The following is a 17,041-nucleotide window of genomic DNA, read 5'->3' on the forward strand; positions in this document are numbered from 1 at the left end:
ATATACGACATCTCAAATATGTTTTCACTGCTTGCTACTACTACTTTTTGTTTGACATAATTGAAGATAATTAGCGTCTTAGTAGAATCAACCGTTTTGCGTATAAATGATCATTATGACTGATGCTCATGTCTTTGCAAAAAGCCTGGTAGTAAGCTTTGTTCATAAATTGTTAGTGTGTCTCAGAATCACAGAAAGTATTAATATTATGCAGGATACGTAACTTCATGAAGATATCCGGACATGAAATTGGAACTCGATTAGAGAGAGAGAGAGAGAGAGGGAGAGAAAGAGAGGGAGACAGAGAAGCGACAGATAAGAAACTTCAATAGGAAATAAAAACGACAATATCAGCTCATTTTGGGACATCTTGTATATGTATATATATGTAATCATGGATGATTAGTGAAATATTTGAAAAATTAGTTAATGAGGAAAATTTGCGACTAAATAATAATCAAAAAGAATTCATTTAGAAACTCGTGGCACATTAGGGCACAATGCTATTATTAATATAATCGAGTTCTTTTAAAAAGAAACTATAATGAATGAAAAGAAATAATAAATTTATTATTAATTTAAAGAAAAATTATTGCATTTATCGAGCCCAGCTATATTAAATCATATTTTCTGTCATGTTTTTAATTAAACTCCCTCTGACTTACATACGCTTTTAACTCTACTATTTTTGATTAAAATTTATCTTATACTATTGCAACAATAACTTTAGATCACTTATTCTCTTAGTCTATTATCTAAGTGTTGCTCAGTTTCGCTTGCTTTCCTCAATTAACCATTTGCTTGCCTTTTATACATATTGTATATGTATGTATGTATGTATGTATGTATGCATGCATGTATGTATGTATATATGTATATATGTATGTATGTATGTATAGACACATATACATATACATATGTTTGTGAGCATTTTGCTAAAAATTATAATTTTTTCTTTTTAATTTAAGTTTATGGTCTATGAAGGAAAAAAAACAAAGGATTTCATAAAATATTTGCTTTGTCCCCTTCGCCTTTCTATCTAGAAAAAACCAAAATGTATTTACAATATAGAAAGAAAGAGAAAAAGATAGAGAGAGAGAGAGAGAGAGAGAGAGAGAGAGAGAGAGAGAAAGATAGAGAGGTGCAAAAGCAGAGTGAAAGCTTACTTTAACTTAACGATTAGAAGAATTCGCATGGATAGGATTGACTTTTGCCGATAAAATATTATTCTTTGGAGAAATATCCGGTGTAATTAATGTATCCTCATTACTTTCTTCCAATTTTATACTCTCAGCATCTAGTTTGGGATCAATATGTAGTTCGGAGCTGCCATCTCCGGAAGCACTATCCACTTCATCAATATCTGTTGTTAATTTTTTTGGTTTAGCTGTGGTTGGTTCCCTTTCTTTTTTCGATTCGATTTTCAATTCTCCCGAACCTGATCCGTTATCAGATATGCTTAGATCTTTTCTTGATTCCATAAGGCTTTTATCGTTCAAGTTTATTTTCTTTTGCTCGATAGTTGGGAAATTCGTGTTATTCGCAATGGCTGTTTCCTCAGATAAATCTTCACCGGAATAAATTAATTGTATTTTAACTTGAGATTTTCTTTTCTCATAAGAATCGGCTGCTGACGATTTGATATGTAAATTTTCACCACTACCTTCGGTTGTCGTTGAAAAGGAGCCCGCTGACGAAAGAGAATGAGAAAACGATGAAGAAGAAGAAATTGAAGACGACAAATTCAATAGTTCATCAGCCAACATGCCGCTACCGCTGCCATAGTGTGTCTCATCCAAATTTTTAGTGCTCTTACTGGCAACACTACTTGATCCCACTATGCTTCGCGGTTCATCTGGTGTATCATCGCTATCGGAAAGTTGAAAATTAATATCTCTCAAGCTGAAATCATCTTCCGGTAATGAGGGATAAGCAGGATTTGCTTCCGGTATGCCGGCTTCATCGTCTTCTAAATGATGCTGCAAACCAACTTCGGTAGTACTAGAAGTTTTACGTAAATCGTTGTCGTCTGCTAAAGGGATCATTTTATCATTAACTAACGATTGTTTCGGTTTTTCATTGCTATCAAGTGCAGGCGAAGTATGTAATACAGAAGATGAGAGTTTATTATTTTCCAATTCTTCCAATTTTTCTTTCATAGGAAAATCTAAAAATATGATATTTAAGTAAATTTCATTTTTTTTTTTTTTTTGGTCATTTGCATTTGAAAATGTCACTTACTTCCCGCTACTGTTGACTCCTTCATGTTCAATTGCATTTCAGTGGTACTCGTTGCTCTCGATCCATCGGTAGTTAAAATAATATGATAAATGTTATCGCTACCGGCAGTGTCTGTATCTAAATCATCTGAATGGCCACCATTGCTGCTTAATCCACTATCAGGATTGTCTTGATCACTGTGATTATCATTGTAAATCACTTCCGCATTAACGAGTTCTTCACTAGTGCCACCGCCTTGTCCTTTATTAGTATCGACGAAAACACTTTCGGTACTCACTAAATATTCTCTCTTAATATTTATTTTTGTTGGATCCTCAGATAAGCTTGGATTACCGTAGTTCCATGCTGCAAAAACAAATAAGAAAACATTTATATCAAATTTGTGATGATTGCTTTTGCTATTCGAGAGCATGTCTGCAGCATTGTTTGGGGCAATGGATTTTTTTTTGATTATTTATTGTATGGGAAGTGGAAAAGTTTAAACAGCAATGTAAAAGTTATATTTGTTCAACTTACTTAACAATTCTGCACTGCTTTCTTGAGAGTTCGATGTGGAACTTATTTTCGCTGCCGCCTGTTCTGTGGAACTATAAGCGACCGAAGCGGCTAATTTCAGACTTTCACCACTACTAAAACTGCTACTGCCACCATTTAACTGTAAGCTAAGCTTTTCGTTGCTTTGACTATTGTCCACACTTAATGCCGTTAGCTTTGTTAAGCTTTCTTGCCCATGATGATTATTATTATTATTGTTGTTATTGTTGTTGTTGTTGTTACTGTTGCTGTTGCTGTTTGTTGAGGAGGCATCATTTGTATTTGCTGTTGGCGCTGTTGTCGTAAGCTTTATTATAGCGGACATTGGTGAATTTGTAATTGGAGATGGGGTTGTTGTCGTTGTTGTGCTGGTTGTTGTGGTTGTCGTTATAGATGGTTTAAGCATTTGATGTACGGGTGCTTTATAATAACAACGAGAACATATATATAATGAAATTATTTATTCATTTACATTTATATCTTTATTCATTTACACAAATTAAATTTATTAAGATAGATGCTAATGTCTGTCCATCAATAATGAAGAGAAATATTTCCTGTTGTTTCAAATATTTAGGAAAGAGCTAAGGAACTGTAGTGTTTCTTGTAAGAAGAGAAGGATTTCATATGCATTTGTAAGTTTTTGTTATAGCGTATATTAGTGAGTTTGTTGTTGAGGTAATGATCCTTCTTGTGTAGATGGTTTTAGTAACCGATGCATTACTTATTTTCCAGGGCACGAGAGATGTTCATGGAGTCAAAATAAAAGTGATGGCAAAGTGATTTTTAATATTATTTCCTAGAAAAGTGTTTTGTTTTGAGATCAGTTTCTTTGAAAAAAAGCTTTGGAATTGCATTGCGATTTGGACAAATGTCCCAACAGAGATAGGTCTTAAAGGAAGTCGTGTTAAAGGTAAAGGAAATTCAAAAATCACTGATCAATTATCTTAAACTTAATATTTTATGTGTACATTAATAAATGTGTTAATATTAATATTGCCTGTGACTGAATGCGTAACATTTTAAGCAGGGATTCAGAACGACTTTAATTGCATTTTATGTATCAGTGTTCAAGTTCCAATGAAGGAACGAATTGAGAAGTGATCAGAGAATATTTCTGGATGATAATCCTCTGGAAGACTTCTCGCAATGGTTGGCAATGCGTAAATGATTACCTGATATAAAATTAATATTTTGATGATAAATTGATTCTCATAAGGAAACTTTTTAATTAAATTTTGTGTGTAGGTGATGTTGAACGATATACAAGGTTAAAGCGTAAAGACTACGTTAAAACGGGGATTCAGATTTGGGATATGGAATGGAAAGAAATTTTATTCTTTATTTTATTTGTAAGGAAACGTGGGCTGACCATATCATCTTCAGTCAGTCATTTTAGTGGGGCCCTCTATGTAGAAATCGGATGAAGAAATCGACAAAAAGGATCTAGAATTTATACAATATTGGCATTGATTGCTTTAGTATGGAAACCAAAAACTTCTTTTTACAGAATCGCATTTGAACCGCAGACTTTACACAGCACCAACTTATTAAAGCAACATTCCTGAATGATAAAGACGAATACACGATATATATAATATAAACTTACGATAATCGGTTATTCGTATTTCAATCGGTTTAGTGATCTCTTTGATAGTAATTTTTGGATTTAAAACAGCAGGCGACTGCAACTCAGATCTAGCAGTTGTTGAGCTGATAGCAAACGTTTTATTCGCTGCAGATTCCGATGTGACAACTGCAAATAGTAAATAAAGAGAAAAGTTATTATATCCCTCACTAGATAATAGTTTTTATACCCAATTCTCTATATAAGGAAAAGTCGTGAAAAAGTGCCAAACGACTTTTATTGCTTGGAGTCATATATGGGGATTGATCGTAAAAATCTTTCTACCACATAAACACATTATTATACCAAATTTCAACAAAATATCTCAAAAAGTGCAAGACACAGGTTGAACGTTAGAATGTATGCGGACAACCGCACTAGCTGGATACGATTAGCTTAGATTGATTCAAAGATGTGGATCTTAAGTCCTTCATTATATACGCTTCGGCGTAAATTTAAACGACCCTATGCTTATAAGCGGCATAGGGTATAAACATTTCTTCCCTCTCGGTGAAAACGTTCGTACCACATATACGCCTTTATATAGGAATAAAGTTTTAGTATTTTATGATGAGAGTTGCATCTTAACTCGTGCTCTGGCACCTGAATGCGCTGCACTAAGTTCGAATCACATAGACGGATTTACCGGATCTTTTTCCCTTTTGCCGCTTTTGGGTAACGAAATTTAAAAAGTCGTCGCATTCTTCGTAACACGACTTAACAAAACTGCATGGATCCCGTGTTAGTGTAAAGAGTTGTAAATATATACATATATATATATATCGCCACTTTTGAAATATTATAGTAAAGTGAAAAAGATCAAATGGTCGAAGATCAGAGGCCACAAACGAATAAACGCACGCGTCGTTGTAAAGGTAGCTAGTACGGCAGTAGTGTGGAATTCCACTTTCTATTCAGCAAACACTCCGCAGATGGTTACTCTCAAGAAATACACGCGCAGAAAATCCTATCGGGAAGACCCTTACCAGACGGACTATCAAAGCTTTCTTACTGGACGGGCTTATATTATACCCCAGGGTATTAAACACTCTGCGGTACTTTCGGTCTCGTTCGGCACATCAGTTTTTGTGGGCGACCTTTTTCACAGGAGAAGAAAGCTCTAAGCCCACCACGGGTGAGGTAACAACATTAATTTTAACAAATTTGAACCAAGTCGGTTCACGTCTCCTTATAAATTTGTCAATTTCATTCGCTCGGTTTAGCCTGCTGAGGAAATTTCAAAACTTTTCTTTTCGCTTCGAAGGGAAATTTAGATAATCAGAGTTTTAAGCTAATGTATGGAAACTTTTTATTTCCACTTCTTCGAATTTTGTTTTAGTTTATTATCGCTAAAGCGATAGTTTTTGGATTGCCCAGGGATATGTTTGTACGAAACCTAAAATGGCTGGTAAAATTCTCATACTTGCAAGCTTCCTTCTTTCAAAGCTACAGATAAATCGAGTATTTTATCTGCATGAGGAAAAATGCTTTTAAATTTTGGAGTAAATAAATTGGGAAAACTATTAAAGCACTGGCACTGGCATTTAAAAGAAATTATAGGCAAAGCAAAAATGCATTTCGACGCATTAATTCATATTATTTGAGTTTACGAAACTTTTGAGTACACCCTACACGAGGTATTTTAAATGATTTCATAATGCTTTCAATAAAAATTTTAACTGACTAAATAATAATCTCTCTCACCTGGACAATTATCGTATTCCGGGCAACAGACTCCCGATATATACTTAGGGCTACAATCATCGCGATGAAAACATGTTACCGGACTGCATAGTATCTCGCCAGCTGTTATAATAAGCCAACAAATAAATGATGAAAAAAAAAATAAAAAAAAATATTAGAAAACTTTGCTAACTTTTCATGGCCATACAATCAGAATAACATATAACACAATAATAAACATTTACCTTGACAGTAGCAAACAGTGCAAGGAGTCTCCGGATCTACTAACTTATCGCCATTTGAATATGTTTTTCCATCCTTTTCACAATCTGCCGTCGAAAGTGGAACAACAAACAAACAAAAAAAACGAAAAAGTAAACAAAATCTAAATATATTAAAAAAAAACTTTTGTTTTTGCAAAAAAATTAAAAGAGAAATTTAAACTTTATTTGCATTGAAATAAACGTTTACCATATAAAAACTGATAAAAACCAATTCATCATTGGCCAGGTGAACGTAGCGTATACGCACGTATATCACTCGTTTATAGATATCCATGTAAACATTTGTATGTGCATAAAACTCACCGCATTTGTAATCAGGACAACAGTATCCTGTTTTTTGTATGGCACGACAACCGACTTGCTTCTCACAGAAAACAGTTGTCTCCGGCACGTATTCACCGTCCAATAGACATTGGCCTATAAAACGAAATGAATGTGAAAGTGTTAAAAATATTGCGGTAATATGCGACGAAAGTGTTAGTTAGTCAGTCGTTCATTTGTTCGTTTGGTTAGTCGGTCGATTGGTTGCTATTGCTTGCTTGCTTCGTTAATAAATATAAAATACTTTATGGTAAGATAACGAACGTAAAGCAATTTTAAAGAGACAACCAACATTTGCCAAATGAAACAAAGCGAAGAAAATACCAAAAAAAATGTTCATTTTTCTCTGATAAGTATGAATTAATGTTCTTTGATACCTTGTGGCTGGTCTAAGGTAATTTCAGTGGAGGAGGAGCTCGTGACACCGACTGTGTCCTTGACATTCTCCTTAGCTTGCAGTAGACTAGTAGTTATGGCAGCTACATCGCGTAATGCTCGATGCAATAATTGTGTGCCTCTCATATCATCACCGTTCAAATGGAATGCCAAACTAACAGCCGGTACTGTAAACAAAATGACAAAACAAAAACAAAGCAAAGGTTTTGAAAAATTAGTTGAGTGTTTTTTTTTTTTTTTTTTTTTGTTTTGTTTTCTAAGGATATAAAAATTTGAAAACTCTAAGCAAAGTCAAAAAAGAAAAAAAAACACATACAGTCGCAGCATGATTCGTTTTGGAGTGGTGAGCCCCGTTTACAATGTCAACAAAACTTTAAATTAGTTTTTAGATGAAGTTTTTACACTCGTAGTTTTTTTTTTTGTTCATTTCATTCAACACATGTACGCATTTAACGCATACGCATGCATTCATTCGTTCTAGAACTCATAGAATTTTCATTTTTTTTTTTTTTTTTTTCTTTCTTTCTTTGTACATATGAGATCTCGGACGAAGTTTCTTTTTACTCATGCATTTAGTTTTTACCTTTGGTCATAAAGTATTTTTATACCCATCACCACCGATGGATGTGGGGGTATATTCATCTTGTCGATACGTTTGCAACGCTTGGGAGCAACCATCACAGACCCCATACTAAAGGGTACACATTCTTGATGAGCATCAAATCAATCGATTTAAGCATGTCCGTCAGTCCGTCATACCGTCTGTCCGTTTGTACATCTGTATAATGTCTATTGCAAACATTCTCCTGACCGCAAAAATATGAGAAAATGGGCCAAATCTGTCGTACGACACTCCCACAACACCAAGTCGATTGAGAATACCTATGCTTTTCAAAGGAAATGAAAGATTGGTTTTTTTACTGATTATTCATAAAATCAAAATTGAATCATTTCTTCACTACTTTTATAACGCACAGAAAAAAGCTTCAAAATCCTCATAAAGTGTAAAAATTCTTGGCGACTTTCAAATCTTGAATGCGCGCCTAAACATGTCCCCCTGTTTGTCCATCTAGCTGGTTACGCATTTTTGAAGTATTTTTGGCAAACATTCTCCCGTTAACGAAAATGAAGATATCGCGTTCAATTATTCAATTGGTTTTGGAATTGACCTAAACTTTTCAAGAAACACGCCTACAACGTTCAAATGCCTCTACAATAAAAAAGTTTTATTTTGAAGGGAGAAGAAATCAACTGCGCCCAATTCACATTATACAGTCAAAGAATTTTGTTCTTTCAGTTCTTTTGTCTCTTTTGGGGGTAAACGACGATATAGGTATAAAAGATTCGGTTCCAACCGAATTTAGTTTACTTGTTTTTTTTTTTTTTGTTTTTCAATAGCACTTTATCTCTTCAAAAAATTAAACCTAAACTATTTGCAGGAAGTCAGCGGAGGATGTGTTTTATTTTTTGCAAGTTTATACAAATTTTGTACATAAATTTTTTAAAACACTCTACTTTGCGTATATATGTAAAAGTTATTGCTGAATAAAATTAAATTAAATACGACGAGGAAGTTCGAGTAGCAACTCAATGGTCGTGGGTTCGAATCTCAAGTGCGGTAGAGTTTTTAATAAAAAGCTGATAGCCTTAGATAGTCATGCTTTAAGAGTTTAGTCTTAGAATTTATTTCCCTGATTAAATTAATAATAATGATAATAATAATAATAAATACGACTCTTTCCTAATGAATTCAAGAACAGTTGAAAAACATTACCGGGGAAGTGAAAATGGCAAAATAGGTCTGTTAGTGAAAGGAGAAAGGTCATCTTGAAACGAACCTCCAGTTCCGATGGATATATACAAAATGAAAATTATTTTATTATTTGCATATGAGCCATTTTTTAATACCCTACATCAGTTATAATGCACGGGCGTATTAAGCTTGCGCGGATGTATGCCATAGTCAGAAAGACTTCAGATAGACCCGATCGATTCGAAATCACTTGTTGCATCGAACTAGGTTTGTCCGTCCGTCTGTCCATCTTCTTTTGCCACAAGGCGTAACTTTTGAGATGTTTTGCTGAAATTTGGTACGCCGAGATATTTTGGTCTAAGGACGAACTCTGTTGAAATTGGTTCGGATCGGAAATCTTTTTCACCCAATTCTAATATAGCAAAGTGAAAAGTTGTTATCCCAATAGCTGTATTAACGGGTGTAGGGTACTTAATGGTGGGTCGTGTTCCACTATAATGCTTTCACTTGTCACATTTTATAGACTTCCTATGGATAAATGCTGCCGTGGGCAGACGCAGATTTCGCTGATCTTTTAACCTAATTTAAGGAGAGCAATAGGAGAAAATTTGAGAAGGAGAAACGTACTTCTAAATAAAGTTTTAAGTTTGCATTCATAAGCTTAACTGAGACATGGATAGGTGAAGAGATAGAAGGAACATTGTTTTATAGAATGATCAGTTGTGTATGCAGTTCAAGCAGCCTCAAAAGACTACTTCTAAGCCTTAAAAACATTCACAACTTTTGCATCTGTTCTGATTTTCTTAGGTTTGTTAGTGATAGGCCAGGGCTAACTCCCAACATAATTAATGAAAAATATATATAATTTTTTTTTCATAAAATTATCAAGAACAACGCAGTCAGTCGGCGTCTATTTTTGTGTTTGTGAAGATACTTAAAGTAGACTTCACTTTCCATAATAACCTCATTAGTTGATTCAAATTTTTTCCTTGGAGCAGCTTTTCGAGATTCGTCAACAAGTAATAGCAGCCGACAAATTGAAATTCCGTTATTGCAATGGTCTTGTGGTTAGTTGTTTACGTTTCACTGTGAGCTGATACCGCATTCAGATTTGCGATCAACTTTTTCACGTCCAAACTTTCTTTTAATAGGAGATAAATACGCTCTTTAGATATGTTCGTAGCCTCATTCATTCCTCTAAACTTAATTCAACATGCAGACAGCATAATATGATGTCCGTACGCGATGTTCTCGCCAGTAGTTACAGTTTTTTGCAGCCCTGAACGTTCATCGTCACCTAAGCTTATAGGGTGACATTTTAGTCCAACCAAACAAAATGTCACCGTTCCAAACGATGAGGCTGGAATTGTGCGAAGAGCACCTTTAATTTGCGAAGTTCTATTGTTTTCCGAGAATAAATGCATAATGACGGCTCGATAATAAATTTTTTCTGCAAACACTCATATTCATTCACCCAAGCCTTTGGCAAACAACAACTCATAACGGTCGAAATTTTGGCGAGCTGTGGAGGTACCGCCGCTTTCATGCTCAGTTCGGTAACTTTTCAGCCAACCTATGTATTTAAGCCTGGTTTCAAATGATCGGTGAGATATTTGCTTACTTTTTGTGTTTAAGATCTTTATTGAAGCCTTTCTGAAGTTCACTCGCGTTGCCTCGATTGCACTGTGTTTATTAAAAGTTTTCTTACTTTCTTATATACAACGACTGATCGAAAAGGGATTCTTTTGACTCTACTTGAACCTTTAATCTTGAGACCGTTTCACTCTTTATCACTTGAATACCAAATGCAATGACATCGCGAAGTCATCGCAATCATCTAACTTTTAGTATTTACTTCTTAATATTTACTTAAATTGGCAATAAAACCAAACTAAAAAGCATTAAATACATTAACATTTACTTGTACATCCATTAATGTAAAATAATAAGCGAGCAAAAAAAAAAAAAAAGAACAAAAGCGGACATATATAGCACTTGGATGGAAAAATCAAAGTTTATAATATTAGTGAGAAAGAACGGAAGGAAGAAAAAGTCAGAAGAAGAGAGATAAAAAACACAAAAGATAACAACGAAACATAAAAACATCCCGCCGTTATCGAATAAGTTTCAAACAATTTACATTCTAAATATTAGAAAGCAAAAGATTGTTTTTTCAATTCCTTGCTTTTATTGTAAATCGAATCGTGAAAATGTTAAAATTTCATCTCGTCAATGAACTCAAACTTCATATGAATATATGAATAACAATTACAAAATAAAAAAAACAATTTTCGATAGATAAACAGCGCACTGATGTTTCGTTCTGTATTTCGATAACATGACCACTGTTCGTAGTTGTTTAACAGAAGCTTTTTACGCCTTCAAAGTGCTTATATATATATATATATATACAAGTGTAAATTTTTTTTTTTTTTTTTTTTTGTGAAAAAAACGCTTACTTTGTAGTAGTTAAAAAATATATATATTAATTAAAGTATCGTCGACTGCTAGGTAGGTATACATTTCGTTCATCTTGGTGAGAAAATATGAACTGACGGCGAAAGGACATCTTTTCTTTTAAAGCTATGCACAAAAATCGGATTTGTTGATTAATTTCATCCTAAGAAGCGAGGAGGGATAGCAAAAAGGCGCAATAATTAGTAGGTGGAAAAAATTAGTAAACGAAACCTTGTTGGATAAATAAAGCGGCTAACAAGAGATTGGCGGGGAGTGCTAGCAACTCCCAAGCAAGTTAGTGCTGCTACGAAGTTTTGCAAAACACTTTCGAGTGTTCTCTTACCCTATAAAACCTTTTAGATTATCAGGCCGGTTTTTCGGGAGAGATAGAGTGATAGAGAGACAGAGAGAGATAGAGAGATAGATAGATAGATAGATAGAGAGAGAGAGAGAGAGAGAGAGAGAGAGAGAGAGAGAGAGAGAGAGAGATAGTAGAAAAATAAACCTTATGCGTACATAATCCATGACAGGAAAATATAAGAAGCCCGCCCACCATCACAATAGGCAAAATCTGAACAGAGGAAATTTTTTAAATCAGATCTTAAATAGAATGAATTTTATTCTCTGAAATTTGTAGCAAATATTTATTAGAAAATTCAGCGAATCGATTTCAAAACACACCCACACACACACAATTCTCATAAAGCTTAACTTACAAGATGTAAGGTATCACTTTAGCTATGGTTACCGCATGGATGCCGCATATGATCGCATATAAATAACAACCTCCTACATAATAAGTGATAAAAGAACTACTTAACACCTTTCATATATTACTCTCAGATAGCGTTTATTAATGATTCACTCAAACTTTTTCATCCTTCAATCCTTATCTCATCTCACTGTTTCGTTCTCATTCGCTTTTACATTTTAATATTTTCAATGTTGTATTTTGAAACTTTATTGCCCAACAGGCGGATAAGTTTCACTCAACTAAATAATATCATATATGCATGTCCTGTTGTTTTGTAGAATTTAATTAAATTTCCTTCAAAAATTCTGGTTTACATATTTGACAAAAAAATTAATAGAAACGACATAAGTCCATTCATGGAAAAAATGGGTTAACAGCAAGTTTTTTGCGATGCAAAAAAACAGACGATCTCTATATTTAGCTTATCAGACATTCTAGCGCGATTTCTTCAAAGAAACAAAAGAATTGAAAACAATGAGGGAGTAACGCCACAATTGCCGCCCTATCTCATCTTTTATAGTCCGTAAGCTACTAAAAGCTTAGATCAAGGGTATAAAGGTATTACAAGTTAAACTTCCTTGTTTCTTATAGTGGTATTTGAAAACGTATGCATCCTTCATTTGTGCAATAAAGTTTTGAATGAGACTCATACATGCTAGTACTGCTTAGATATGTAGCCCAGCTACAATAAAATAACCGCCGAATCGAGTGGACTCTCAAAAATAAATATTAAGCTAAGTATCAGGACTAAGTTTTATAAAGTATAAAAGGTAAAGGAAAAATGACATGCTCAAGATCCATGTATAAATGCACACAACAAAAACGGAAAAAGAAACATAGACACATCTCACTCTTACTATTGATCCGAGCTAGAAGTAAAGCACCAAACCGATGAAAAAGTGTTCTTGTTTTTTGTTTAAGACCACCCGCTCAGGGGATGTCCTCCATACGCACAGGCACGAAGGTAGTCGGGAAGGCTTGTAGGTAGAGATGGATGGAAGGAGAGAAAAATATTTTTGTGTACGTTTGATTTACGTAATGCACGCCGGGAACGACCACTGCTTCTAGATTGCTCCAACGGTGCGCCTTGTGATTAAAGAGTAGCGAGTCGCCGAAAAAGTCTTGCAATCCCTTTTAAACGAATTAATTCGTGGACAAATGTCTTTTATCCTTGCAAAACTCGCGACGCAGGTGTACATATACATGAGCACTACGCAGACTACATTATACCGATTCTCGAAGGTATTGAGAGTTTTGGACACGCTTTCGCGGACTATGAGTACTTCAAGAAATTTGGAGGCTCCCGTCCACATATGCAAGTTATAAACTAATTTTGACCGAATGTAGGTAGGGTATGATGCGGCCTTTAAATGTATCTTTCCACATTTTGAGTATATATTCTGCCCAACGAATGTCGTTCGGTATTCTCATAAGCAGAACATCAAGGATTGTCGATTTTTCTGCATTGGCACCACCAAAGGAGGGTGGGAGGTTCGTCGAACAAATTGAAAAGCTCATAATTATACCTACAGAGACTAAGTTGCATGAAAACATTATGATGGGCCACGGCTCACTACTAAATATTCCCTTTCGCACTTCGCTTAATGCAGTTATTCGTATAACAAATTTTCAGAATGACGCATTATTTGCGAAGTGGTCGAAAAAGTGATCCGATATGAATCAATGTCAATAGCGTTGGTCCTTGGACCAAAACACACTAGTGTAACAAGGTTCATCAAAGTAACTAAACACCTACCTGTGGCTTGAAGAATCCACTGGTAAAGAATCTAATCACGCGGACAGACGGAATGGCAGACAGGGAAGGTTACACATATTTCAAGTTCTTCTGGATGCTGTGTACCCCCGCATGAACTTAATAAGACTAAGTTAATCTCTTTTAATGAGACCATTGAGTCGACAATACCGTTTATAAATTTGACTGAGAATGAAATATCCGGAATAAGGATAGCAGAGTTAGGGTTGCACGTAGCAGTTTATTTTTATAATTTTTAGATCAACTTTTGCTATAAATTGTAAATTCCTGCTTTTTGTCGTTGTTGCCGGATTACGTTTACTTTCCGACTTGTTCTTTGGCCCTGGACTAAAATTTGACAACTGTCCGTGTTTATCTGCAACAGATACTAAATGGATGGACGGGCAGCTTTTTATAGATTCAAAATCTTTCGCTGATTATTTCAAACTTATTTTGAACTGTTACAAATCGATAGACAACTTAAATATATTCTATCCTGTGGTAGTGTGTGTAATAATTTTTCTTTAACTATATTATTAATTATTAGCTCTACAACAAAATGAGAAAATTTTCAAATCTTTTGCTGCAACATGTTTAAATTGTTTTAAAAATGAAATCTTGAATATTTTTATAAAAAAAAATAGATTTATACCACTTTGAAATGTGACAGCATAAATATTAATTTGAGTATTCTTTAAAGGATGAGTATTGATTAAATGGAAAATAATTGAAAACTTGTTAAATAATTATTTATATTCAATTACAATCCATATTAAAGGGTAACTGAGAAGTAGAACAATGAATTTTATTAAGAATCGATTCATTAAGGAAATTAAGTGAAAAACATTATCATCAATTTGTTCTCTAATTGTTATCAAACTTTTTCAACGGAATTGTTTTTTATTAATTGATAATTAACTGTGAATATTAAATTAACTTATGAATAATTGAATTAACCGGCAGGCATTAGGAAAAGGAGAGAAGCAATCAGACGAAGAGATCGACAATTAATTACATATTTTTTTCTCTTATTGGAATAATGGTACTTGAAAAATTCATAAGAATGTAAATATTTGCTTATGTTTTTGTACGCGCATACAATGTACATAATAAGTGCACTTATATTAACCTCGAACACTAAAAAGAGCTGCTGCTACTACTACTACTACTACTACTACTACTGTTAGTACTGCCACCGCGGCTGCTGCTGCTGCTGCTTATATTGTTGTTTTCTTTCTACTTAAGTATTCTTAATAATGTTCAAAAATGAAAAAAATATTGCCAGCAATTTATCTTTTCGGTTGTCGTTCATCGTTTCTCCCGCTACGGTTTTCAGTTATTTCGCGCTCTTTAGTTTTACATCCTCTCCCGCCATTAACAGAGAAAGAAAGAAATTTTCGTTTACCTTGCCAGCGATATATTTAATTCATTACATGTTTTAGTCAGCATCGGATATTCCCTAAACGAATTGTACGAGGGTGCAGGTATTTATATATCTGCATTTATATGTAGATACCGCGTCTCGACAGAAATTTTTTTACTTATGACCAAAAAGTTGATAATTAACGAACAAATTGCCCTAATACGCCGAGTTGGCCTACGCGAAATATTGAACTTTAGCAGATGTGGAGGGACGACACTGTAACGCATTAGTTTCACCATGTACCATATGCTGGCTCCTTGCGTACATTGGTAAATCAATGGGTCTCAGTCTATTTCCACAAATATGCAGAAACTGGATGGAACCCTTTTAAAGACCATGTGAAGCCAAAAAAAATTCTTTTGAACCGGTTCCATCAAACCAGTTTGGAGTTACCAGTCCATTCAAATACTGGTTGACGGAGCAATCCTCAAATGTATAGAAAAATCTTTGAATTATTTAAATAAACTCTCAAGGCTTAGATTGATGCGGTCGTATTTAGCAGGTTAGCGGATCTGCAAATTCAATGACGTTTGAAAATGGGTCAATGGTTATCTCACTTCGGAACCACAGAGTTTTCTACCGTGAGGATAACCTCGAACTAACCGACAAAAGGCAAAAGACCACAAATAATGATGGTGAATGCGTCGATTGTGAGTCTTTGTAAAAAACCTTTTAAGAGAGGCATTTTATGAAGAAAGGGACAACATTTATTTGTATAACCTACATATATAAATATACACGAATTTTGACAACGTGTTCCATAAAAGAAAAGAAACACATTCGGAAACCGACCGGATAGCAAAAATTCATTAATTCCTGTTTAGGGTTTCACGCATCATGATCTTTTTAGCATGTTTCGCTTTGGGTGCTACTATCTCAATTATTCAAATCGCATTAATTTAGAACATACATGGGGAGCTTTAAAAACACGCAGAAGAGCTGCAAGTAAATATCGTGGGTTCTATCTATCATATGTAGTAATGTTTCCTTTCTTCTTCTTCCGGTAGATTAATACTTGCATTGCTTACATTTGTCAAAACATCTCTGTCTCTCTCTCTCTCTCTCTCTCTCTCTCTCTCTCTCTCTCTCCCTCTCTCTCCGTACAGCTTTACGTTGTCTGATCCTCAGCAATAATATATTGAATATATCGTTTGTCAGAGATGTTTCCAAGTGCCTATGTTAAGTTTTAGTAATAACTGAACTTTCTAGGCAATCACTATTAGGAGATATAACTGACAATAGAAGCAGTACGCTTGCATAGCATGTTACGTTTACCATGCACACCGTGCACTTTTCATAGTTTACTTACTTCTGGCCTGCGTCGATTACAAGGGGCAAACGTAACTAATAAGCAGTCAGTGTGAAAAAGATTCGATCTGAGTCGTGCATAATCCTTTCTTCTTTTTTCCTCTTTTTTGTTTTTTTTGTATATATAGAGCGGTTTAATATTACTAACACAAAACTTTTTCCTGTTTGCTTGAACGTCTTTTATGCGCTATATATAGTATGCGTTTATTCATCTACAGACATATGTATATGTGTGTTTTTATGTACATAGCTGTATATTTTTTACGGTTGTGTGAAATCTGATATTTTATATTATTAATCACACCAGTTATTACAAATTTTTTTCATTATATACGTTTATACTTATTTTAGTATGACTTTATTTTATTAAAAAAAAAAAAAAAAAAATGAAAAAAGAAACAAAAAGTTTTTTTTTTTTACTTTTAATTTTTTTGTTACCGCAAAGTCTTACTTTTCATTCTATTTTTCATATATGTATATGTATATTCATGTATATGTATATTTTTT

General features: G+C 34.2%; 1 protein-coding gene across 1 annotated transcript in view; it reads right to left on the reverse strand.

The window, feature by feature from the left end:
• Nucleotides 1–945: 945 nt before the first annotated feature.
• The window catches only part of LOC119632905 (probable serine/threonine-protein kinase MARK-A), a 105,037-nt gene continuing 88,941 nt past the window's right edge, over nucleotides 946–17,041 (reverse strand). Inside the window, exons 3-10 of the mRNA XM_038026060.1 lie at nucleotides 7,068–7,253; nucleotides 6,673–6,786; nucleotides 6,331–6,414; nucleotides 6,107–6,208; nucleotides 4,385–4,531; nucleotides 2,758–3,195; nucleotides 2,242–2,586; nucleotides 946–2,167 (exon numbers count right to left, since the gene is read on the reverse strand). Coding sequence (XP_037881988.1) covers nucleotides 1,173–2,167; nucleotides 2,242–2,586; nucleotides 2,758–3,195; nucleotides 4,385–4,531; nucleotides 6,107–6,208; nucleotides 6,331–6,414; nucleotides 6,673–6,786; nucleotides 7,068–7,253 — 2,411 coding nt within the window. The 3' untranslated portion in view covers nucleotides 946–1,172. The remainder of the gene's footprint in view (nucleotides 2,168–2,241; nucleotides 2,587–2,757; nucleotides 3,196–4,384; nucleotides 4,532–6,106; nucleotides 6,209–6,330; nucleotides 6,415–6,672; nucleotides 6,787–7,067; nucleotides 7,254–17,041) is intronic.

Source organism: Glossina fuscipes, unplaced genomic scaffold (genome assembly GCF_014805625.2).
Source record: "Glossina fuscipes isolate IAEA_lab_2018 unplaced genomic scaffold, Yale_Gfus_2 2, whole genome shotgun sequence".
NCBI classification, from domain to species: Eukaryota; Metazoa; Arthropoda; class Insecta; order Diptera; family Glossinidae; genus Glossina; species Glossina fuscipes.